Genomic DNA, 25,338 nt, shown 5'->3' with positions numbered 1-25,338 from the left:
TCTCCGGAAGCGGCAAGTGCTTTGGGAGGGGGGAGGGGGGCAAAGCAGCTGCGAGGAGTTGGAGCGCCCAGGCCGTCGCTGGCGCTCGCTGCGGGCAGATTTGGGTTGACCGAGACGGGGGCCTGGCTCTGGATACCCCCACCCCCAGCTCGGAGAGCCTGACCTTTCCCAATAGCAGTCGCTGGCAGGACAGACACACTGACAGTGTTCTGGGACTCTAGGGGAAGCTGCGAAGCCCCAGGACTTTGAGGCGTACCTGAGCTAACAGGGGATCTTCTGCGGGCTTGGGGTGCGAGGAACCCCAATACTTGACTTTCACCCTCTTGCCCTCTTCCTGCCCAGCTTGGGGCTGCGGAGGTACCTTGGGAGACTGAGCGGGAGCAGCGGCGTGGGCTGAGGGCCGGGGTAGGCCGAATGCTGAAGGAGAGGGCGTCCGGGCTCCCCTTACCGGCCGCGTAGCCTTCAGCCATGGATGTGACCCCCGGCCTGGCAGTCTGGCTCTTATGGGCACTCCTTCTGCACCATGGCCAAGGAGAGAAGCCTCCAGGAGCCAACCCCGAGGAATCAGCCGTGGCAGGTAAGGCACGGGGGCTGAGAAATGGAGGCTGCCGCTGGGATGGTGGTGGGGGTGTTGGCCTTAAAGTCTCTTATCCGAAATTCCTAGAGAAATGACTTTCTGGCCCCTGCTTGTTAGCCACTTCTTCAGGGGCCCAGAAATGCCTAATCTCTGTTAAGAATTCATCATTTAATGCTCTTAAGAATGCTTTGTGTTTGATGTTAAAGGGGCCTTTTTGCCTCAGTGACTCAAGACCCTTTCCCAGCATGCGTTGTCCAGGGGAAATGATTTAGGTGAAAGACTAGTAGCTAGGACAGCCATCTGCAATGGGTTTAAGCGCTCCCAGCTTTGAAGAATAGTCTGCCATGTGGTTAAGGAACCAGCTCAGAGGGATCATGTCCCATCTCTTCCAGAAAGGACACCTCTTTTATGTGAAGGCTTTCTTCTTTGACAGCCTATACAGAGCCTGTTTTCCTTTAAGTTTTGTGGCTTTCCCTTGACTTTGTCTTGGAAGCAGTTAGCTAACCCTGAGAGCAACCTGAAAGTGAGATTCCTGGTGAGGGGGTTGGTGTAAGGAAGAGCTTAGAGCTCCCTCTCACCGATTTATTGGAGAGCATTACAATTCTGGGTAGTTTATGAGTCCTGGTTTTCTTTTCTAGACATATAAGATCTTTGTCAGGGAGTAGTACTAATGCTGTGGCAAAGAACATTCATTTAATTTAGTGGATTTTACAGTGAGTTCAGTAGGTGAAAAAATAATTCTTCCCTCTTCCTACTTACACAGGTTCTCTTAGAACCATGGCACCAGCTGGCCTGGGACATTCAGATCTGTCACTCTGAATAGGCATTGAGCTCTGAAGGTTGGGAGAGTGTATGGGGTGGGTTTGATGGTGATCTTAGGGTGCCTGGACCTCCTCCTTCAGCAATATGAAAAAGGAATGTATCTCATGGTTTCATGGGAGCTGCAGAACTGCTGTTGACATGGAGGAGTAGGATTTAGAGACTCTTATTTTGTCCTGTGGCTCTCTGAACTTTTTCTACTGTAATAAGATTCGAGACTTTCCCCCACGAGTAGGAGTGTCTTTCTAGTTTCCAAATGGAGTGAACCTTATGAAAAAGGCTTCTCTGATTTGGACAAATTGGCCCTTGAGGTCAGTCCATCCACTTGTAGTTGATGATTGCTTTATAAATAGGCTCTTAATAGTGTGTAATACCCAGCTATCTGTGCTACAGACCCCTGCTTCTCTTGCATAACATTGCTCACTCAGGGCTTTTGGGTGATCCGTAGCCTGCAGAGGTAAGACTGTAAAGTAGGCAAATGGTGAACTGTCCAAAACTACTCTCCGCTTTTCATGTTAAAGATTCTCTCTTCCTAGGTAGTGCCTTGTATTGTAGGGATCAGTGCAGGGATCAGAGGCTTAAGCTAGTGAAGTGCTGTTGGTAGAATTTTAGGCAGAAGCAGGTAGTTTTTTTTCCCCCTTTCTGAGAGACAGTGGTAAGCATTGCTTGAAATCTTATTTTGGAGGCTGCAGCTTATTCTACTAGGCTTGCAGCTGGCCCTGCTAGACCCCTAGCCCAACCTACCTACAGGCCTTTTTGTGTTCTTTACATCTTCATAAATGGGCTTTGACCTTTTCTACATCTGAGCCTAGAATTCTGATTTTTGGTCATAAGTTATTGTGAGACTGTCTCTCTCCCCTCCAGCCAGGGGTAAGTAATAAAGTTGCAGGTAGTAACTAGACAGTCCTGGGTGCCCAGATTACAATTGTTCTTTTATATAGCTTTGTCTTGGAACTGGGGCTGGTAGAATAGGAAAAAGTACTAGATTTGAAGTGAGGATACTAGGTTGAAATTCTAGCCCTTATGCTTACTGGCTATGGGAATGTGGACACTTCATCTAGCCTCTCTGAACTTTTTTTGTTTCCTTCTTTGTAATTTATTGTTCAGTCGTGTCTAGCTTTTTGTGACCCCATTTGGGGTTTTCTTGGCAGAGGTATTGGAGTGGTTTGCCATTTTCTTTTTCAGTTCATTTTAGAGATGAAAGACTGAGGCAAACAGGGTTAAGTGACTTGCCCAGGGTCACACAGTAAGTATGTGAGGTCAGATTTGAATTCAGGAAGATGTGTCTTCTTGACTCCAGGCCTGGCACTTTATCCATTGGGCCACCTATCTGCCCTTGCTTCTCTGCAAAGTGAAAGCAATTAAAACTTGCACTACTTTCTTCATAGAGTGAAGAAAGTACTGTATAAATCTTAAATATACTTCAGTAGATCTGTTAGCTCATAAATATGAGGTGGTAGTTATTTATATTGCATATCTGATTTAAGTTTTTTCCTTGGGAGCAGGGGAGGCAGTTAGCTATGTCCTACAGGAAAGCTTCCCCAACCCCTCTTATTCCAGTGTCTTCCCTCTGTTAATTGTTTCTTATTTATCCTCTGTATAGCTTGTTTTATATATATGTTTCTTTGCATTAGATTTTAAGTTCTTGGAGAGTAAGGACTGCCTTTTATGCCTTTTTATATCCCAACACTTAGTACAGTGTCTGGCATATAGTAGGCTATTAATAAAGGTGTATTGATTGAGTGATTGAACAGTCACACCTAGGTACCTGGGGGAGGTGCTAATTGCAGAACTTCTTGAAGGAGCTTGGGAGGTAAGAATACTTTAGTTTTTCTTTGTGCCCTCAGAATGCCAGGGAGAAGACTGCACTTCTCAGAGTTTCATGGCAGTTAGGGGATGTTTTGGGAATAACTTGCTATCTGTTTTGCAATGCCTCTTTCTCTTATGGGACCTACCTTGGGCAGATGAATCTGTGGATGGGGTGACCTTGTGTGGCCTGGGTGAACTTGGCATGATCTGGAGAAGTTGGTGTTTTCCTGATTAGTCTTGGAGCCTTTTTGTATGTAGATGGTGCCAATTGGAGAGGTGACAGTGTGAGGGAATCAGGGATCTCATCCTCTGTCCTGGAAAATAATCCCAGTCCTTCTTATTCCATTTAGCTCTGTGAGTCCTGCCTTTCTCATCCATCAAGAAGGCAGACTAGGAAGTGGGCAGAGGTATAGGTTTGCTTTCTCAGTCTTGGACTTTTCCCTTCTAGTCGTGTGTGTGTTTGACAGATAATGGTTTTTGTAGGATTTAGTGAAAAAAAAACCAAACCAACTCTATTATTTAACAGACATTTGAGGTGCAGAAAGGTGTGCCCTCATGAGGGTACAAATGGTGTCCCAGTCCAGGAATTAATGAGAGAAGGCCAGCCCTGATAGGTGCACTCAGGTGGATTCTAATTCACTTTCTCAGTATTTCATTGTGCTTTACTCAGTCTTGAGCCTGCATTCTTTAAAATTGGCTGGAACCTAGTGCTTTCAGCAGGCCAGGCTTTGAGTTGGCCTGCCTTTTGGGCAGAGTGTTCTTTGGGTTCCCAAAAAATTCTAGGGTTGAATGTGAAGGGTCAGAGCATTAGTGATCAAGTTTAGGAGACCTGGGGATTAGAGGTAGGTTGGAACAATGGTTCAAATCCCAATTTATAGCTCTCTGCTTTGAGTTTGGTTGAGGCCAAGAATTTCTATACATTCATACACCTTTGTCCAAGACTTGAGAAAGGGCCTCCTGGGAAGTGGAACATTGTATTTATAGAGCACAATAAAGGTAGTGTGCTATGGTGGAAAGTCAATAAGTTAACTAACATTTGTAAGCACTAGGCACTTTGCTAAGTGTTGGGGATACAAAGAAAGGGAAAAAAAGAGTCCCTGTTTTTTGGTTTTGTCTTTATAACTTACCACTTATGTAACTTTGGGTAAGTCCTCTCCTTACTTTGGGCCTGTTTTCTCATCTTGAAAATGAGGGATTCGAACTAGATAATCTTGAAGGACTCTTCTAACTCTGTGATACTTTGCCTATGAAATTGTGCTGAAAGGCAGGCTGGGCTCTTACTTTGGGGCCTCAGTGAAGCAAGTTCCTGGCAGCCCAGCCCATTGCTGACGCCTCTAGCACTATAAATGGCTTTGCCATCTTGGGGGCTGCGCTGTTTTTAGCTTTGGGTGGCTCCCGGAACTGGGCTGGGGCCAAGGGTAAGGGCAGGTGGGTAGAGTTGGAGGGAGAGGGGCAGAGCTTGGGGATAGACCAGGCCAGCCTGACTAGATTTGCTGTTCTATTGCTGTTATGGTGTACTGTCCTAAGTTTTAGCTTAAAGGTTGATACATCTGAGGAAGTGGTTAAATACCTACGTGAGCTTGGGCATTTAGTTATTTGCTAGCTAGGAAGAGCTTATCACTTTTAGGAAACCTGCTGTACCTATTCCAGCCTTTTTATCTTTTATATTTGAACTCCTATACCCTTTATGGCAGGGCATGCTGGGTTGCAGATTTATAGAATCATTGATTGGGTGGATATGGAAATAATACCTAATTTACAAAATGGGAGAAGTTGGATTATCAGGCTTGTTAGACTGCTAGATAAAGAGAATGTTATAGTCTGCTTAGATTTTTAGTAAAGCATTTGTCCAAAAATCTATCATACTAGATGGAGAAAGGTTAGCTAAATGAAAGTAAAGTTATGAAGATTTGAAACTGGTTTAATTAGTGCCTTGTTCCAAAACTTATTCACTAATGACTTCCTATCAACTTGGAGTGTTGTCTCTAACAAAGGGTCCTGGAATTCTTTGCTTGACCCTGTGTTGTCTAACACTTTTATCTCTAACTTAGATAAAGGCAGAGATGACATGCTGGCTAAATTTGTAGATAACAAAAAACTGTAAAGGACAACGAATATATTAGAAGATAATTAATATCTAAAAGAATTTTGAGGCAAGTTGTTACAATGTTGGGACAACTCTAGTTGGATGAAATTTAATAGGGATAAATGTAAAACTTTACCCTCAGATTAAAAATAATAAATCTGTTCCACGAGTGCTTGGGTGAAGTGTGGCTAGATAGAGGTTTATCTGACAAAGGTGTGAGGGCGTTAGTGGAATACAAGTTCATTAAGAGTCAGTGATGTGATAACAACAGTTTAAAAGTGAATGGGATTTTAGGTTGCTTAAAGACAAACATACTGTAGTGGCTAGGTCCTGCTGTATACACTCAGCTGTGGTCAGAACACAACTAGAATATTATGTTTAATTCTGGGTGCCCCACTGATGAACTAAAGAACGTGTCTGGCCTGTAATTCATACTAACCTTTGTAATGCGTGCCTTCTGTTTGCTGAAAATGAGGTGTACAGGAAAACATGATCTCAGTTTACTAGGCTCACTACATATGAAACACTTAATGACCAAAGTTACACATGGGAATGACTGCTTTATGAAATAGTCTATAGAGTAGAATTGTATGAAGTTATGGCACAGAAGCAGAGAAGAGAACCCTTGCAGACTATATCAAAAGAGTAAGATTAGTGAGGGAACAGGCTGGAATTGTCTGGGAAGGTTTTTCTCGAGGAGGTGGGGCTTGCCCTGGGTCCCAAAGGATGGGATAATAGGATTTAAACAGAGAATAATAGAGGGAAGTACATACTAGGCTTGTGGGATAGTGTGTAGTATTCTTGGGGGGTGGAGCCTGATTTGAGCAGGATCTGCCCTTATCTAGAACCCTGTTGTCCAGACTGTTCTTCCATTCCTTCATAATACCTCACATTTATAGTTATAGCACAATACTGTTTTCAAAGTTTTTTTTCCTATCATCTCATTTGATTTCAGAGTAGTCTTCTTTATTTGAAGTATAGTCATATGGAAGGATAGTACTTGTTCACCTTACTCCAGCAGGGCAAAACTAGGACCAACAGATAGAAGAAGTAATAGGGAGGTAAATTTAGGTTTGATTTAAAGAAAATCTTCCTAAACAGTGAGCTTACTCAGAGTGGAATGGTTGCCCTAGGAGGTAATGAATTCTCCATTACAAGAGATCTTCCAGTGAGTATTCAACTTGCAGTTAGGTGGGATGTTATGGGGACATTCCTGCCCTGGAAGTGTTTGACTAGGTGACTTCTAAGGTCTTTTTCAGCATTCTGTGTTCTAAACTCCCTCCAGTCTCAGAGTCTAAGCTTCTGTTAGGCAAGTGGCATTTCTATTAGTTGACAGGTTGCTAAGTTTGGCTGCCATTGATGCTTCCTGTGGGAAATGATTCCACAGGAAAGCTAACATATTGGCCTCACTAAATAAATGGAGTCAGGGCCTAAATTTGGTTCTTTATCTTTCCCTTAAGCTACTTTTCAATCCTCAAGAGAAATACTGTCTTTTTCCCAGTCTGGGAGGTATTGTCTACCCAAGTAATTTTATATTAGCCTCCCTTTGGCCTTAAAGCTACAGCTTATTTAGATTTTTAACGGTTTTGGGTAGTCACAATTATCTGTTCTATTTGTGTCTTACCCTCAACTGTTTTCAAATTACTTTCCTGTTTATTATGTTGTTGCTTGGTTCTCAGAACGTTCTTGTGAGGTTGGTGAGACAGGTAGTGCTTTAAAATGTTTTTATCTTAACATTTTTATTTAAAGTTTTGAGTTCAAAATTCTATCACTTCCTTGTACCCCTTGCCGCTCCCTGATGGTAAGCAATGAGACTTAGGTTATACATGTGCAATTATTTAGAACATTTCCATATTAGTCATTTTGTACATTTCTAATAAAAGAAAAATAAGAAAGTCAAAAATAGCATGCTTCAGTTTGTATTCAAAGAATATCAGCCCTTTCCCTGGAGGCAGATAGTATATGCTTCATCATGTCCTTTGGGATTGGCTTGGATCATTATAGTGCTGAGAATGACTAGGTCATTCACAGTTCTTCATCGAACGATATTGCTGTTACTTAGTACAACATTCTCCTGGTTCTGTTCATTGCATTGTGCATCAGTTCATAAAAATCTTTCCAGGTTTTTCTGAAATCATCCTGTTTGTTGTTTCTTATAGCACAATAATATTCCATTACGATCATATACCATGGCTTCTTTAGCCATTCTCCAATTGATAGGCATTCCTTCAGTTTCCAATTCTTAGTGAGCTCCTGTAAATATTTTTGTACAAATAAGTCCTTTCCCCTTTTGTTAGATGTCTTTGGGATATAGACCTAGCAGTGGTATTGCTGAATCAAAGGGTTTGCACGGTTTTATAGCCCTTTGGGCGTAGTTCCAAATTGCTCTCCAGAATGATTGGATCACTTCACAACCCTACCAACAGTGCATTAGTGTCCCAGTTTTCCCACATCCCCTTCAACATCCAACATTTTCCTTTTTTGTATATTAGCCAATCTGATAGGTGTGAAGTGGTACTTCAGAGTTGTTTTAGTTTGCATTTCTCTAATCAATGTGATTTAGAGTATTTTTTCATATGATAGCTTTGATTTCTTCCTCTGAAAACTGCCTGTTTATATCCTTTGATCATTTATCAATTGAGGAATGACTTTATAAATTTGACTCAGTTCTTGATCTGTGTAAAAAATAAGGCCTTTATCAGAGATACTTGTTGCAAAATCCTCCCCTCCCAACCACCCCTCCCTTCTCCTGCTCTCCTTATAATTGGTTGCATTGGTTTTGTTTGTGCAAAAACTTTTTAATTTTATATAATCAAAATGATCTGTTTTACTTTTTGTTATGGTCTCTGTCTTCTTTGGTTCTAAGTTCTTCCCTTATCCATAAATCTGACAGATAAATTGTTCTATGCTCCCTTAATTTGTTTTTGGTATCACCCTTTATGTCAAAATCATATACCCATTTTGACTTTATCTTGTTATACAGTTTGAGGTGTTGGTCTATACCTAGTTTCTGCCATATTGCTTTCCAGTTTTCCCAGCAGTTTTTGTCATATAATGAGTTTTTGTTCCAAAAGCTTGAATCTTTGGGTTTATTACATACTAGATTACTATGGTCATTTACTATATACTATAGTTGTGAGATCTGCTATGGCTAGACCACTTCTTTTGAATTTTTTTCATTGATTTCTTTTGATGTCCTTGAGCTTTTGTTCTTCCAGATGGATTTTGTTATTATATTTTTCTAGCTCTATAAAATAATTTTGATAGTTTGATTGGTATGACACTGAATGCATATTTTAAGTAAAATTGTCATTTTCATTATATTGGCTTGGCCTTTCCATGAACAATTAATATTTTTCCAATTGTTTAGATCTGACTTTGTGTGAAAAGTATTCTGTAATTATGTTCATATAGTTCCTGGGTTTGTCTTGGCAGGTATTTTATATTGTCTACAGTTATTTTAAATGGAATTTCTCTTTTTACCTCTTGCTGCTGGACTTTGTTGGTAATATATAGAAATGTTGATGATTTATGTGAGGTTTGTTTCATATCCTGCAACTTTGCTTAAATTATTAATGATTTCAAGTAGTTTTTTTAGTTGACTTTCTAGGATTTTGTAAGTATAACATATTATCTGCAGAGAGTGATAGTTTTGTTTCCTTATTGCCTATTCTAATTCTTTTAATTTCTTTTTCTTCTCATATTGCTAACATTTCTAGTACAATATTAAATAATAGAGATGATGATGGGCTTCTTTGCTTCATCCGTGATTGTACTGGGAAGACTTCTAGATTATCCTCATTATAGATAATGATGGCTGATAGTTTTAGATAAATATTACTTAACATTTTAAAATAAGCTCCCTTTATTCCTATGTTTTCTAGTGTTTTTAATAGGAAGGGGTGCTGTATTTTGTTAAAAACTTTTTCTGGATCTATCAAGATAATCATATGATTTCTGTTGGTTTTGTTATTGATATGGTCAGTTATGCTTATAGTTTTCCTGCATTCCTGGTATAAATCCGACCTGGTCATAGTGTGTGATCCTTATGATATATTGCTGTCTCTTTGCTAGTATTTTTAAAATTTTTGCATCAATATTCATTAGGGAAATTGGTCTGTAATTTACTCTTTGTTTTGCTCTTCCTGGTTTAGACATCACTATTTGGGTAAGACGGGCATTGTTATTCCCATTTTTACAGATGAGGAAATTTAGGTCAAGAGACTTAGGTTGTCTGATTCTGTGCCAACATTCTGAGGATCATGGAGCTTGGAGCTAAACTGTAGAGATGATCTCATTTCACTTTGTTATGTAGGTGAGAAAACAGAGTTCCTGGGAGGGAAGTTAATTTGCTGAAGTTTACATAGGGAGTAAGTACCAGAGCTGGGATTTAAACTTTGGTTCTGCAACTCCATATCACATTTATTTATTTTTCTTCCAAGAAAGATTTCTCTTTATTTTTTGCATTCTTTTTAAAAAATTCTGAGTTCCAAATTGTTTGCCTCTCTCTAACTTCTGCTCAACCCATTGAGAAGGCAAGCAATATGATATCAATTATACAGGTGAAGTCATGCAAAACATATTTCCATATTAGCCATGGTCAAAGAAAAAGAAAAAACGAAGAAAATATTCTTTAAAAATTATTTTTAACATTTTTTCTTTAAATTTTGAGTTTTGGGTTCTCTTTCTCCTTCCCACCCCTCTTCTACCCACTGAGAAGGCAAACAGTATATCAGTTATACTTGTGAAATCATGCAAAACATATTTATTTCCATGTTAGCCATATTGTAAAACAAAGCAAAAAAAGTGAGAAAATTACACTTCAGTTTGTACTCAGAGTTCATTAGTTCTCTCTCTGAGGTGGAGAGTATTTCTTCATCATGAGTCCTTTGGAATTGTCTTGGATTGTTGTATTGATTAGTCTTTCACAGTTGGTCATCATTACAATGTTGCTGTTATGCACAATGATCTTCCGATTCTTCTCACTTGATAGGACTTACAATGTTTTTGTTTTTTTTGAAATCACCTCATTATTTTGTATAGCATAATAGTACTCCATTATAATCATATGCCACAACTTTAGTCATTCCCCAATTAATGAGCATCCCCTTAATTTCCAGTTCTTTGCCACTACAAAAAGAGCTGCTGTAAATATTTTTGTATGTATAGTTTCTTTCCTTTTTTTCTTTGATCTCTTTGAAGTACAGATCTAGCCATAGTACTGCTTAATCAAAGGGCATGCATAGTTTCAGATTATCCTCCAGAATGGTTGGACCAGTTACCTACTTGGTCAGCAATTCATTATTGTACCATTTCCCTTCATTCCCTCCACTATTTTTCATTTCCAGTAGGTGTGAGGTAATACCTGAGTTGTTTTAATTTGCCTTTTTCTAATCAGGAGTGATTTGGAGCATTTTTTCATGTATCTGTAGATAGCTTTGATTTCTTCTGAAAATTGTCTGTTCACATCCCTTGATCATTTATCTGTTGGAGAATGACTTATTTTTGTAATTTGACTCAGTTCTGTATATATTTGAGAAATGAGGTCTTTATCAGAGAAACTTGATGTAAGTGTTTTTTCTATTACTTGTTTATAGTACCTTTTAGCAAAATGTAGTTTCCCTGATTATCTTTTAATTAGATCTATTTTTACTTCTGCTTTTTCTGGGATCCTGATTGCTACTTTGCCTTTTTTACTTCAGCTGAGGCATAATAGATTCTGCTCTAGCTCTTTATTTTAACTCTGTGCGTGTCTTTCTGTTTTAAATGTGTCTCATATACAGCATATTGTTGGATTCTGGTTTTTAAGATATTTCACTTTTCCCCTATTTTTTCATTCTTTTGACTTTGTTTTATTATTTCTTGATGTCTCATGGAGTCATTGGCTGCTACTTTGTTGTTGTTGTTTTTCAGTCATATCTAACTCTCTGTGACCCCATTTTGGGGTATTCTTGGAAAAGATACTGGAGGGGGGTTTGCCTTCTCTAGCTCATTTTATAGATGAGGAACTGAGGCAAACCAGGTTAAGTGACTTGCTCAGAGTCACACAGCTAGTAAGTGTCTGAGGCTAGATTTGAACTCATGAAGATTGAGTCTTCATTCTAAACCCAGTACTCTATCCACTGGGCTACCCAGCTGCCCTCCAAAACTTCCTTCTCTTTGTGCCTGGGAGAGACAGGTCTTTTTTTTTTTTAAAGACGATGTAAATTCAAATTTAAAATTCATTGGGTGTGTATACATGTATATTATGTGTCTGTGTATATGTATGTTGTTGTTTAGTCAGTCATGACTCTTCGTGACTCCATTTGGGGTTTTCTTGTGAGATATGCTGGAGTTGTCTGCCATTGTCTTCTGTAGCTCATTTTAGAGATCAGGAATTGAAGCAAACAGGGTTAAGTGGCTTGCCCAGGGTCACACAAGTTAGTAAGTGTCTGAGGTGGGATTTGAACTTAGGTCTTTCTGACTCCAGGGCCATCATTCTATCTACTTGCTCAATTCCAATGTTTATTTATTTATTTATTTTTATTTTATTTTATTTTTTATTTTTTTTTAATTTAACTTTTAACATTTATTTTCACAAAATTTTGGGTTACAAATTTTCTCCCCTTTTATCCGTCCCCCCAAACCCAAGCATTCTAATTGCCCCTGTGACCAATCTGCTCTCTCCTCTATCCTCTCTCCCTGTCCATGTCTCCGTCTTCTCTTTTGTCCTGTAGGGCCAGATAGCTTTCTTGACCCCTTAACCTGTATTTCTTGTTACCCAGTGGTAAGAACATTACATTTGGTCCTAACACTTTGAGTTCCAACTTCTTTAGCTCCCTCCTTCTCCAACCCTTCCCCTTGGAAGACATGCAATTCAATATAGGCCAAATCTGTTTAGTTTTACAAATGATTTCCATACTAGTTGTGTTGTATAGGACTAACTATATTTCCCTCCATCCTATTCTGTCCCCCATTACTTCTATTTTCTTATGGTCCTTTCCCTCCCCATGAGTGTCGACCTCGGATTGCATTCTCCTCCCCATGCCCTCCCCTCCATCCTCCCCCCCACCCTGCTTGTGCCCCTGTCCCCCACTCTCCTGTATTATGAGATAGGTTTTCCTATCAAAATGAGTGTGCATTATATTCTTTCCTTTAGTGGAATGTGATGAGAGTAGACCTCATGTTTTTCTCTTACCTCCCCTCTTTATCCCACCACTAATAAGTCTTTTGCTTGCCTCTTTTATGAGAGATAATTTGCCCCATATAACTTCTCCTTTTCTCCTCCCAATATCTCTCTCACTGCTTGATTTCATTTTTTTTTTTTAAGATATGATCCCATCCTCTTCAATTCACTCTGTGCACTCTGTCTCTATGTATGTGTGCGTGTGTGCATGTGTGTGTGTGTGTACTCCCACCCAGTACCCAGATACTGAAATGTTTCAAGAGTTACAAATATTGTCTTTCCATGTAGGAATGTAAACAGTTCAACTTTAGTAAGTCCCTTATGACTTCTCTTTGCTGTTCACCTTTTCATGGTTCTCTTCATTCTTGTGTTAGAAAGTCAAATTTTCTTTCTAGCTCTGGTCTTTTCATCAGGAAAATTTGAAAATCCTCTATTTCATTGAAAGACCATTTTTTCTCCTGAAATATTATATTCAGTTTTGCTGGGTAGGTGATTCTTGGTTTTAGTCCTAGTTCCTTTGACTTCTGGAATATCCTATTCCATTCCCTTCGATCCCTTAATGTAGAGGGAGCTAGATCTTGTGTTATCCTGATTGTATTTCCACAATACTTGAATTGTTTCTTTCTAGCTGCTTGCAGCATTTTCTCTTTCACCTGGGAATTCTGTAATTTGGCCACAATGCCCCTAGGAGTTTCTCTTTTTGGATCTCTTTCATGCGGTGTTCTGTGGATTCCTTGAATATTTATTTTGCCCTCTGGTTCTAGAATCTCAGGGCAGTTTTCCTTGATAATTTCATGGAAGATGATGTCTAGGCTCTTCTTTTGATCATGGTTTTCAGGTAGTCCCAGAATTTTTACATTGTCTCTCCTGATTCTGTTTTCCAGGTCAGTTGTTTTTCCAATAAGATATTTCACATTATCTTCCATTTTTCGAATCTGTACGGTATGTTCTGTGATATCTGTCTTTCTCATAAAGTCCTTAGCGTCCATCTGTACCATTCCAGTTTTGAAAGATCTATTTTCTTCAGTGAGCTTTTGAATCTTCTTTTGCATTTGGTTAATTCTGCTTTTGAAAGCATTCTTCTCCTCATTGGCCCCTTGCACCTCCCTTGCCAACTGAGTTAGGCTAGTTCTCAAGGTGCCAATTTCTTCAAGATTTTTTTGGTTCTCCTTTAGCAGGGAGCTGATCTGCTTTTCATGCTTCTCCCTCATTCCTCTCATTTCTCTTCCCAGTCTTTCCTCCACCTCTCTAACTTGATTTTCAAAATTCCTCTTGAGCTCTTCCATGGCCCGAGCCCATTGGGTGGGCTGGGACACAGAATCCTCGATTTCTGTGTCTTTGCCTGATGGCAAGCATTGTTCTTCCCCATCAGAAAGGAAGGGAGGAGGTGTCTTTTCTCCGAGAAAGTACCCTTTAATAGTTTTATCTCTTTTTCCTTTTCTGGGCATTCTCCCCAGCCAGTGACCTGACCTCTGAATGTTCTCCTCACACCCTCCTCGCCTCCTGGTCCTCCCATTCAGCGTTTGGGAACTGAGATTCAAATGCTGCTTCCCGCCTTAGGATTTTTGGCAGGGGCAGGGCAGGGCCACCTCTCAGGCTCAGTTCCCTCAGGGGGTTTATGCACAGACCTTCCACAATTGATCCAGGCTCCCGCCCATTTGGGGAGCCCCTGTCTGCAGCCGCCTCTCAGCTTCTATCTCCTGGGGGGGCCCGAGCCATGGGGGCACCCCACTCCCCTCTCGACCTGCCAAAGACACTCTCTCACCTATCCCGGTCAGTCACCTGTTGGTGGGGGGGCTAGTGCCGCCGCTGGAGATCCCGTCCCTGAAGCCCGCTCGGATCTTTTCCTCTTGGTGCCGTGGCCGCGGCAGGGCTGCACTCAGCTCCCAGTCCTGGAGCCCAGCCCGCAGTGCGAAGGATCCTCTGTGAGAGGTTTGCAGGTCTCTCTGGAACAGAAATCTCCCTGGCTCCAATGTTCTGTGGCCTCTGGGTGCGGAATTCGCTGTGAGTTACTTTTTTGTAAATGTTCTATGGGTTGTGGGTTCGGAGCTATGTGTATGTGCGTCTTTCTACTCTGCCATCTTGGCTCCGCCCCCCACACTATAGGAATCTTAAGAAAGGAGAGATCATTGTGGCTAGGATCATCAGGGAAGGTTTCCAGTGAGAGGAAGATATTTGACTTTATAGCATTGTTCTTCAGTCTAGTGAGGCATTACTATGGTTCTGTTGAAGCCTTATGGGTGAAGATCCCCAGAGGCAGTGAAGTTGACCGAAGCTTTGACTTTGTTGACACTTCTTTGGATCTAGCTGGTGTCTACCAGCACTGTGGCACCATTGCCTTTGTCAGTTATCTTGGAGGGGTGAGGATTTATTTTCTTTAGAAAGACACTGAAAGTGAGTGTGCAATTGCAACCTCTCTGCCCTCAGGGGAAAGGGGAAGGGTTAGAAGAGTCTGTCTATCTGTCTGGAAAAGTTCTTCTGGCCTGCATTTGCCAGTGTGTCTCCCTCCTCTGTTCCCTGCTCCATGAATATATTCAGCTCCAGTCATAGTTTTCTTTGAACTTGCCAGGCTTGATGCTGCAACTGTATCTTTGTTCTCCATGTTTCTTCCACCAGGAATTTTCCCCACACCTTTTACCCATTGAAATCCTACTCATCCTTTAAAGGTCAGCTCAAGTCCCATTTCTGCTACTCACTTTCACTGACCTTATTCACCTCCTTGGAGCACTAGACTTGAAGTCAGAAACCTTGGCTTCTAGTCCTTAGGTCTTCCATCTATTGGCTATGTGACAGTAGACAAAAGCCTCCACTTAGCTGAAGGTCCAGACCAAAAATAGAAGTCCTTTTTACCCAGAATTCCATACTTCTATGAATGGAACCTTGTAATTGTGGTAGCATTATGGCTGTGAGAAATTTTGCTTTTGGAAGTTGGTGGGAGGGGTCAGAAGTGGTACTAACTTTGAATGGCAAGAGATACCAGGAAGGTAATTGACCCATGCTCTCATTATGCAGGGAGTTTTCTCCCGAGAAATTGTGGCCAGGCTGAATGTTAGGTAGGTGAGTGAGTTCTTATTTGCCTAGGAAATTTCTCCTTTCTTTCCATATTATGTGTATCTCAGAATATGACTAGGTTTTTCAATAGGAGCATTATGTTATCTAATAATGAATAAAGCACTGTTGTTGAAGTCAGAAAATCTGAGTTCTAGTTCTTAAGCTTTGTGAGCATGGGTAAGTTTGTTCACCTTTCTGAGCATCAATTTACTCATCTGTAAAATGCTACAACCTCTCTTATAGAGTTACTGTGGCAGAATCTTTTTGTGATGTATCAGACATGATTTTAGTAGTAGCATTATGTATAATCAGGAAAAACTAGAAATAACCTGAATGTTGAATGAAAGGTGAGTGGTGTTTTCATGGTACATTAATGGAATACTATTCATTATTAATGAATAATAATATTCACTAACTGTAGTTATGAATAATTAAGTATGAACTATGTAAAGAAATCTGGAAATATTTTTCCGAAGTAATGGAAAACAAACAAAAAAAGCCCAAAGAACTAATTATGCCTGCACACTAATTATGTGTGACCATGTGAGAGGAAAAATGAATGAAAATAAATTGACAAATGAAAAAACCTGATGAAGACTTAGGAGTAATTGAAAAATTGTGATGCCTCATGTTTAAATTAATTTAAATTTAAGTAGTTGCTAAGCAAGTTTGGTTTATGTTTGATTGGTCCTTTCCTGGAAGTCTTGTAGTCGATATTAGATGACTATTTATTGGGGATGCTTTGTAAAAAAAAATTCCCGTTCTGGATTACATTAGGTGGTCTTTGTAGTTATCTGGGATTCTTTGGTCCCCCTCCTGCCGTCAAAGACTCCTCAATGTGGCAAGGTACTCTGCCTCTTTGCAGGCAGAAGAGGCATCTGGCTTGCAACTCTTGTGGATCTCTCAGCACCCAGCCCAAGGCCTTGGACTCATTAGGGTCTGCAAGGTCTTTCTTGACTTCAGAACTAGGGATGTTGTTCAGAATAACTTTCCTTCCAAAAAGTTCTCCAGGCTAAATGGAGGAAGAGGGCTTTCTAGGTAGGGAGTGTATGAGGGAGGCAGAGGTATGAAAATGTCAGTTGGGCTGTGGGAACATCACACAACTTCCTGCTAGTTGGTCAGTGGATAAAGTTTATTGAGTAATGGTACTGTGCCAAGCCCTGCTTGGAGCCCCACAGTCACCCTGTTACATCTCCTCTCCCTGTCTCCAGCAGGTCCAAGTTTTATAGCTACTGTCTAGTGTCTCTGGGTTATCTCAGCCCTCTCAGAAATCTCTCAGGCCTCTTGGAGTGCTCAGCACTATAGTTTGTGGGATGACAACCTCATTCTTTGCCAGTTCTTTCTCAATCAGTTTCTAGAATAAGGTCGCTAACATTAAGTGGGGTTACTGCCTAGGAAAGATAGGCACCCTCCAATTGTAGCACACATGCCTCACAATTCAAGGCATCAAATAGCCACGTGTATACATACACACATAAAAACATATATAATAGATACACAAAGTTTTAGAATTATAGAGTTGGAGGAGATTTAATTAGAGATTAATTAGTACCACCCATAACTGAAGCCTGAAGGATAAATAACCAAACACAGGGAGACCTGTCTTATTTCATAGAATCTTAGAATGGGTCTTCAAGTTCACGTTATCCTGAAAGAGCATCTAGTTCAATTTGTACCTGAACAGAAGTCCTCTCTAAAGTGTTTCTGATTAGTCGTCATGCAGCTTTCACTTGAAAACACCCTCCCACACTTTCCTCCTCTTCCCTTCCTCCATTGTTTGATCACAGGGTCATAGATCCTATGGAAGGTCCCAGGAAGGGACTATCTAGAATAGCTCTGTGCCCACCCCCACCCCCTGCCTTTTTTTTTTTTTTTTACAATTGAGGAAACTGAGGCAAAGGGAGATTTTTTTTTTTTTTAATAACTTGCCCAAGATCATCACATAGGTAGTAAGCATAAGAGGTAGGATTTTATCCCAGATTCTCTGACTATAGAGTCTATGTTCTTTGCTTTGTACCACACTGTCTCATTTGGCAGCACTTAGATTTGGAACTTACTGCCCTTTCCAGTGCTGGATAGTTCTAATTCTTTAAAAGTTTTTCTTTACATTGTGCCTTAAACTGCCTTTGTCTTCCTCCCAAAAGTCCCACTTTCAACCTCTGGGACTAAGTAGAACAAGTCTAACCTGTGGGTGGCATGGTCAATCCCGTATTGGATTTAGAATCAGGTAAAACTCAAATTTGAATCTTGCCTTAAAAATATGCTAGCTGTGTGATCCTGGGCAAGTTTTTACTTAAGCACACTCATCCATTTCTTTATAAGATGAGGATAATAGCTCCTACCTCACAGGATTGTTGTGGAAATGTGATAAAATATATATCACGTGCTTTGTAGATTTTAAAGTGCTATATAAATGTTAATTATTTAAGTACTTGAAGAAAGTCATCGTATTCCCCTTTAATATTCTTATCCAGGCTTAATATCACTATTTCTTTCAACTGATCCTTTGTGACATGATCTCTAGTTCTTTCTCCATTCTGGTTACCCTCTGGACACATTCTTATGCATCAATATCCTTCCTAAAATGTGACTCCCAGAGCTTGATATAATGCAGATATAGTTGTAGATGATCTAGTCTAACTTCCTAATTTTTCAGAGGAAGAAATTGAGTCCTAGAGAGTGGAAATGACTTGGCTAGGACCATACCTTCACAAAGTCGGACAGTACTCTAACCTAGGCATTCTGATTCCCAGTCTGATGTTTTTCAACTTTACTGTCCTGTTTCCTGAATTTGTAGTCAGGATGGTGGCATTTGTCTGAATTAATGAAAAAAGTCTAAAGTATAGAAGGGATGTAGTGAAAGATTTTTCTTTTAAAACATTATATATAATTTCTGAGCACTAGATTCTATATACTCTGCTATACCCTATAACTTATGGGCCCTGGAAGTTGGGGTGTGGCTGGGAATGAATGGATAGTATTCTTATTTATTTCAAATCTTGAATGGTTGGTGGAGGAATTGATGAGGCTTTTCTATATACCCAGAGCTGTAGATACACGCATATATTCAATCTGTGTCAACTAGTTGAAAGGAGCCTGGAAGAACAGGTTCTGAGGTAAGCTTGCGGGAAGGGATTGTCTTTGTTCATTATTCCCCACCCTGTTATTTTTTATCTTTGTATCTGTTGTACCTAGCACCAGGCCCTGCCCATAGTGCTTAGTAAATGTTTGTTGAATTGTATCCTGTATTGGGTCCATAAATCTGGTGCAAGTCATCATGTCCTTTTTTATTTATTTATTCTTAAATTTTAAAAATTTAAAAGTTTTATTGATGCTTTTAGAAAAAAATCTCATTTCTGGAAATACTACTTCTGATTCCTCTGTCCTTTTCCTTCTCACCTTGAATCCTTTCTTGTAACAAAGAGAAGCACCTGATATGGTGGCCTCATAAGATAGTATACAGTAATACAGCATTCTCTCCTGGTCGTCTTTTTCCTCTCTGCTGAGAAGGTAGAGGTCATACCCTAATTACACAAAGGAGAAAACTGAGACTCAAGAAATGAAATGACTTTTCCAAGGTGAACTATCAAGTTTATGACAGAGTTGGGATCTGGGGCTTTTAATTCCCAGTCTAATTTTTTTTCCCATTATATGAAAGTCAGTATAGAATATAATAGAATTCAACTCTGGGGAACCTTTTCTTTTAAAGGTTTTGGATCAGTCAGCACAAATTTATTAAGCATTTAGGAATACAAAGAAGGCAAAAGCACAGTTCACATTCTTATGAGGGACATTGCAACATGCAAAAAGTTGTACATCCAAGATATATACAGTGTACGTAGGAAGCAATTTTAGAGGTAAGGACCTAGTAGAGCTAGGAACCAGGAAAGACCTGCAGAATGTGGGATTTGAACTGAATTGTGAAGGAATCCAGGAGATGGAGGTGAGGAAGGAGAACATTTCAGATATGGAGGACAGCCAGTAACAAGGCATGGAGTCAGGAGATGGAGTATATTGTTCGAGGAACAGCAAGAAGGCCATAATCTGCCACCTTCCCAGTCTAATTATACTGTGTAAGAAGAAAGGGAGCAGATTGTGAAGGGCTTTAAGTGTCATAGAAAGCATCTTATATTGATATTGTAGTTTGTTAAGTAGGAGAAAAGACATGATCAGACTTAAACTTTAAGAAAATTCCTTTGGCAAATAATAGGAGGAGGATGGATTGGAGTGGGGAGAGACCTGAGGAAAGGAGAACAATTAGAGGAATATTTTAATAGTTCAAGTGAGGGGTAAAGAGGGCCTGTCACAGGGTGGTGTCTGTGTGAGTAAAAAGAAAGGTATGAACATAGAAATATAGAAAGAAATGCTGTGAATATAGAAATGACAAAACTTGGCAACAGATTAGAAATTTGGATTGAATATGATTGAGGTGGCCTTGAAGTTATGAGTGTGGTTGACTAGGGGAATGGTGGTGCCCTTTACAGAAAGTAAGAAGGGAGAGTTTTGTTGGAGGGAGGGATATATTGATCTTTTTTTCTCCAAATTTATTTGTTTTCAGTTTTCAGCATTCATTTACATAAGTTTTAAATTTTCTCCCTTTCTCTTCCTTCCTCCCCGAAACAGCATGCAATCTTGTATGGGCTCTACATAGACCTTTCCTATTAAACACATTTTCACATTAGTCATGTTGCATAGAAGAATTACAGAAATCATGAAAAAAATAAAACAAAACAAACAAAAGATAAAACAGTCTGCTTCATTCTGCGTTCTGACTCTATAGTTCTTTCTCTGAATGTGGATGGCATTTTGCATCATGAGTCCTTTGGAAATGTTTCAGGCCCTTGCATTGCTGAGAAGGGCTAAGTCTGTCAAAATCAGTCTTCACACCCTGTGGCTGTTACTGTGTTTAATGTTCTGGTTCTGCTCTCTTCACTCAGAATCAGTTCATATAAGTCTTTCCAGGTATTTCTGAAGTCCTCCCATTTGTCATTTTGTATAGCACAATAGTATTCCATTACATTCATACACCACAACTTCTTCAGTCATTCCCCAATTGAAGGGCCTTCCCTTGATTTCCAATTCTTGGCCACCACAAAAAGAACTGCTATAAATATTTTTATGCATGTGGGTCCTTCTCCCATTTTTATGATCTCTTTGGGATACAGCCCTAGAAGTGATATTGCTGGGTGAAAGGGTATGCACATTTTTGGGTATAATGATCTTTTGGACATGTTGAGTTTGAGATGTCTGTGGAAAATCCGGTTCAAGATATCTAAGAGGCAAGTGAGATGTAAGATTAGAACTCTAGAGCAGATGAGAGCTACATATATAGATTTGGAAAGCATTTGCATTAGATGATAATTGAACTTATGGGAGCTGATGGGAATCATGAAGCAAGATAAATACGGGCGGGGCGGGAATGGGAGATGGGGGGAAGGAGGTGAGGAAGAGAAGATGCCCAGAACAAAGCCTTGGAGGAATATCCAGGATTAGTGGGTGTAACCTGGATGATGATCTAGCAAGGGAGACTGACAAGGTCTGGTCAAACAGGTGGGAGGAGAACCAGGAGAGAACAAACTCATGAAATCCTAGAGAGGAGAGAGTATTATCTAGGAGAAGAAGGTGATCCACAGTGTCAGATACTATACAGTAGGAAGAAGGATGAAGACTGAGAAAAGCCTATTATGTTTAGTAATTAAGAGATCACTGATGACTTTGGAGAGGGAAATCTGAGTTGAATGATGCAGTCAAAAGCCAGACTTAAAAAGGTTTAGAAGTGAGAGGAGAGGAAGTGGAGGCAGCTGTGAAGGTGGCTTCCTTTTTTGAAAAAAAAAAAATTAATTTGCTGTTTTTCAGTTAGTAAAAATTATTTTTTATCACCTCCTCTTCCCTTTCTTACCCCTTAAAAACAAACATACATGGTCAAGCAAAAAAAAAAAATTCCTACATTGGCTATGTCCAAAAAATATCTCAATCTGCACCTTCATCATCAGTCTTCTAGAATCATTTGTCATTTTGTTGATTGAAGTTTAGGTAACTTTTTCAAGAAGTTTAGCTACAAAATAGAGGGAAGAAATAGGATAATAACTCTTGGGGATGTCTGGATCAAGTGAGGATTTTTTATGGTAAGGGGAGAGAGACATGGACATGTTTGTAGGCAGCAGCTAATGATAGGGAAAGATTGAAGTTTAGTGAGAGTGTGGGTATAGTATAGGGGGCATTCTATTGGAGAAAATGGGGGAATAGGATTAAGGATGTATGTATGTTTGTTTTTGAAGAAAATGGGTACATTTTTTGTAAGACTGAAGTGAAGAGGGAGATAATGGGGAAACATCACTGAGGAAATTTTAAGATTATGTGGATAAGAAATTAGCAATATTGAGAAAGATAATGTTTTTCCAGACTTCCCATATCTCTTAGTAAGATTTCTCTCTTCACAAGTAGACCTCCGAAATCTTTCTCCCAATAGAAACACACCTATGGCTTACTTTGCCCTCCTTATCCTTGTTTTCACATTCCATGAAAATCACTGGCATCCAAATTCTGAAGAGTAGACAGAGTGACAGAGTAGAATAGCCTAATAGTAGTACTAACCTGAGTCATAAGAGTTCAGAACCCTTCTCTGTGATTTATTTGCTGTGAGACCTTAAGTGAGTAATTTCATCTGTATAAGCTTTAGTTGCCCCACTTGTAAAATGGAAATAGTACCTATACTGCCACTGTTGCAAAGTGTTTGTGGATTGTAGTGGGCTATATAAATGTGAACTCTTGATATATTGGTGGATGTTGATGCAGTCATTGTGGAAGGAAGCTTTGAGATGTGTACCATGTTTTCCTTTCTCATCGTTTCAGTTACTTGGGCTGGGTAGGAGTTCTCTAAAGAGAAAGGAAAGCAGGACCTCATGCTAGATTAGGGTGATTAGGGTGGCAGTGTTGTCTAGAGCACCCACTGGTGTGTCAGACAGGAATCCCGAGCTTTTCATATGCAGTCTTATTGAGCTCTTTCCCTGTCCCTGCTGTTCCTCCTGGGTATGAAGGAGAAGGCTGCTGAGGTGGGGGAGCAAGCTCTTTGGACTTTCTCTGGGGAGCTCTGTTCTGTGTCTCCACTGAGCAGTCTTGAAATGTCTATTTCTTTAGTGTCCAGCCAGATACCTGGTAATTACTTTGAACTGAACTGGATGGCTGGATGGGATATAAGATGGCTTTATGGCTACTGAAGTAACAGTTGAAGTCTTTTCAGCTTCTGCCGCCAAACATTTTCTTCCCATGCCTATCTCCCTGCATTTTATCTCTTGGGCAGCTTTCCTTCTTTCCTTCTTTTTCCTCTTCTTTTTCATTCACAAATTCATTCATTCATTCAACAAACATTAAGTGCCTGCTATCTGCCAGGTATTGTATTAAGTTCTAGGGATACAAAAAGAGAGTCCTGCCCTCAAGGAGCTCACAGTCTAATGAAGGGGACAACAGACAAATAAGCATATTCAGGGCAAACTATGTACAGGATAAATAGGAAATAATTAAAAGAGGGAATGCACTGCAATTAAGAGAGGTTGGCTTCCTGTAGAAGGTAGGAGTTTAATTGGGTCTTAAAGTAAGCCAGGGAGGTCAGTAGTCAGAGTACAGGAAGGGGAACATTCCAGGGGAGGGGGGAGGGGAACAGCCAGAGAAAATGCTTAGAAGGAGGAGATGGTGTATCTTATTCACGGAACATCCTGGAGGCCAGTCACTGGATTGAAGGGATAGAAGTCTGGAAAGGTAGGTGGAGGCCAGGTTGTCCTGTAGGTGACAGAGAGCCATGGGAGTTTTATTGAGTAGAGGGGGTAACATGGTTGGACTTACGTTTTGGGAAAATCACTTTGGTGGCTGAATGGAGGCTAGATTGGAGTGGGAAGAGATTTGAGGCAGGCCTACTCATTAGCAGGCTGTTGCAGTAATTAAGGCATGATGAAGATTTGTGCTAGAGTAGTGGCAGTGTCAGAGGAGAGAAGGAGGCTTATTCAAGAGATGTTGCCAAGGTGAAACTGACAGGTTTTGGCAACAGTTTGGCTATGGGAGAGTGAGAGATAGTAAGGAGTCAAGAACTCCTATGTTGCAATCCTGAGGAACTGGGACGATGGTGTTGCTTTTTACAGTAATGAGGATGTTAGGAGAGAGAGAGGGTATAGACAGAAAGATAATGAGTTTTGTACGGTACATATTGAGTTTAAGATGTCTGCTGGGCATCCATTTCAAGATGTCTGAAAAACCATATTTTCTCAAGTTCTTTATTTCTCCAGTTTTCTTTCTGTAAAGTCTTCTGTTTTAGTACAAAGAACATTCTGTTTGGAATATGGAACCCTAAATTTTCATGTTTGATCTGCTCTTAACTGTGCTACCACAAGTAAGATATTCATTTTCTCCCCTTCTGTCAGTTAGGAGAAAAACATCAGCCATCCCTATTTTCACAGTGATATTATGAGGATCAGATGAGAAAATATATGTGAAAAGACTTTGGAAAATATAAAGCCCTATTAAAAATAAAAGGGATTTATTCTGACTATCTCTTTTCTTCTGCGTTTAGTGCTATTGCAGTTACTAATAACCCTATTTTCTATAGCATCCATAGTTTACAATCACTTTCCTTATACTCTCCCTGTGAGTTGGATAGCACAGGTATTATCTCCATTTTACAGATGGTAAACCTGAAGTAATTTGCCCATGTTTACATTGTAAGTGTGGAGCTAGAAAGAACTTAAATCCAGGTCTCCTATTCCAAATCTAAGACTCTTTCCATGACTCCCTGTTCTTCCCTTCTCTTCCATTGGACCCCCTAGTCCTTTCTATCTCCTTGCTTCTTAGGATATTTCCTAGTTCTCTGTCCCTCTCTCATATTTGATAACCTACTCCTTCAGTCCTCAGCCATGAGTGAAGAGTGGAGTCAAATTGCTGGTAGTATAGTTGTCACTCTTGCAACTCTACTTCTAAGTCCAAACTCTGGAAACCCCTTGGGATGTCTCTGGCCTCCATGTGATAGCTTAGATGTGGTTAAGCTAAACCTCACCAAGGTAGCGGTCTTGATACCGTCATTAAATGCTTATGTGCAGGAACTTAGCTTCGCAGCTTCAGTAATTCCCTTTTATGAGTTCACACAGAGGGGCTCATGTTCTAGGGCCAGATTTTCTCACCAACGTTGCAATTGACTGACATTTTCTTGAATGCTAGGTTATTAATAAACATTGTGAACTATAGGTGTGATATAAACCAGAACCTTTGTGAGGAGGGAATGTTCTATATTAGAAAAAACACTGTCCCTGGGTCACAAGGCATGACCAGCATTGATGTTGGTCCTCTGAGTACCGCATTGTGACTGCCATCTTGCTTCTCATAAAGGCTCCTCACAGTGCTGCCACTTGGCAGCAGGAGAGCCTTCCAGAATCCCAGAGACAATCAGATTGATTCTTGGTAAAGACAAGTCACAGAGAGACCTAGTCACTTTCCTCTTCTTTAGTACCTGCCTTCCATTCAGACCCAGGACTTCAAATTGGTTGATCAGGTTACTCTTTGCCCTTGGAAGTGTTGGATGTGCTCTGACTCAGCTTTACTCCCATGTCTCCTTTTCCTACATTTCATGAAGAGCATTAGTCTCTTATCTGCATTTGTCACCACACTGCATTTTCTTCATTTCAGTGATTTTTTTTTCCAGGACTTGTTCTCCATCCAAATTACAAAATATTATTCCTTCCTTATACCTCAGAGTGGCTTCTTGCAGCTGACATAAGCTAGATGATCTCCAAGGTCCCTCTAGTCTTAAGTCTTACATTATTTGCATTATGTATAGACACCTCCAGCTCA

The 25,338-nt window shown here is 40.1% G+C and overlaps 1 protein-coding gene across 5 annotated transcripts in view; it reads left to right on the top strand.

Annotated features, from left to right (window-relative positions):
- Positions 1-333: 333 nt before the first annotated feature.
- STIM1 (stromal interaction molecule 1) overlaps positions 334-25,338 on the top strand; it is a 235,567-nt gene continuing 210,562 nt past the window's right edge. For all 5 annotated transcript variants that reach the window (XM_072610257.1, XM_072610255.1, XM_072610258.1 and 2 more), the window contains exon 1: positions 334-577. In XM_072610257.1, the coding sequence (XP_072466358.1) occupies positions 469-577 (109 nt within the window). In that variant the 5' untranslated portion in view covers positions 334-468. The remainder of the gene's footprint in view (positions 578-25,338) is intronic.

The sequence above is a fragment of the Notamacropus eugenii genome, chromosome 5, assembly GCF_028372415.1.
Source record: "Notamacropus eugenii isolate mMacEug1 chromosome 5, mMacEug1.pri_v2, whole genome shotgun sequence".
NCBI classification, from domain to species: domain Eukaryota; kingdom Metazoa; phylum Chordata; class Mammalia; order Diprotodontia; family Macropodidae; genus Notamacropus; species Notamacropus eugenii.
Note: the sequence above shows the minus strand (reverse complement) of the source record. Positions and strands in the feature narration are given on the sequence as shown.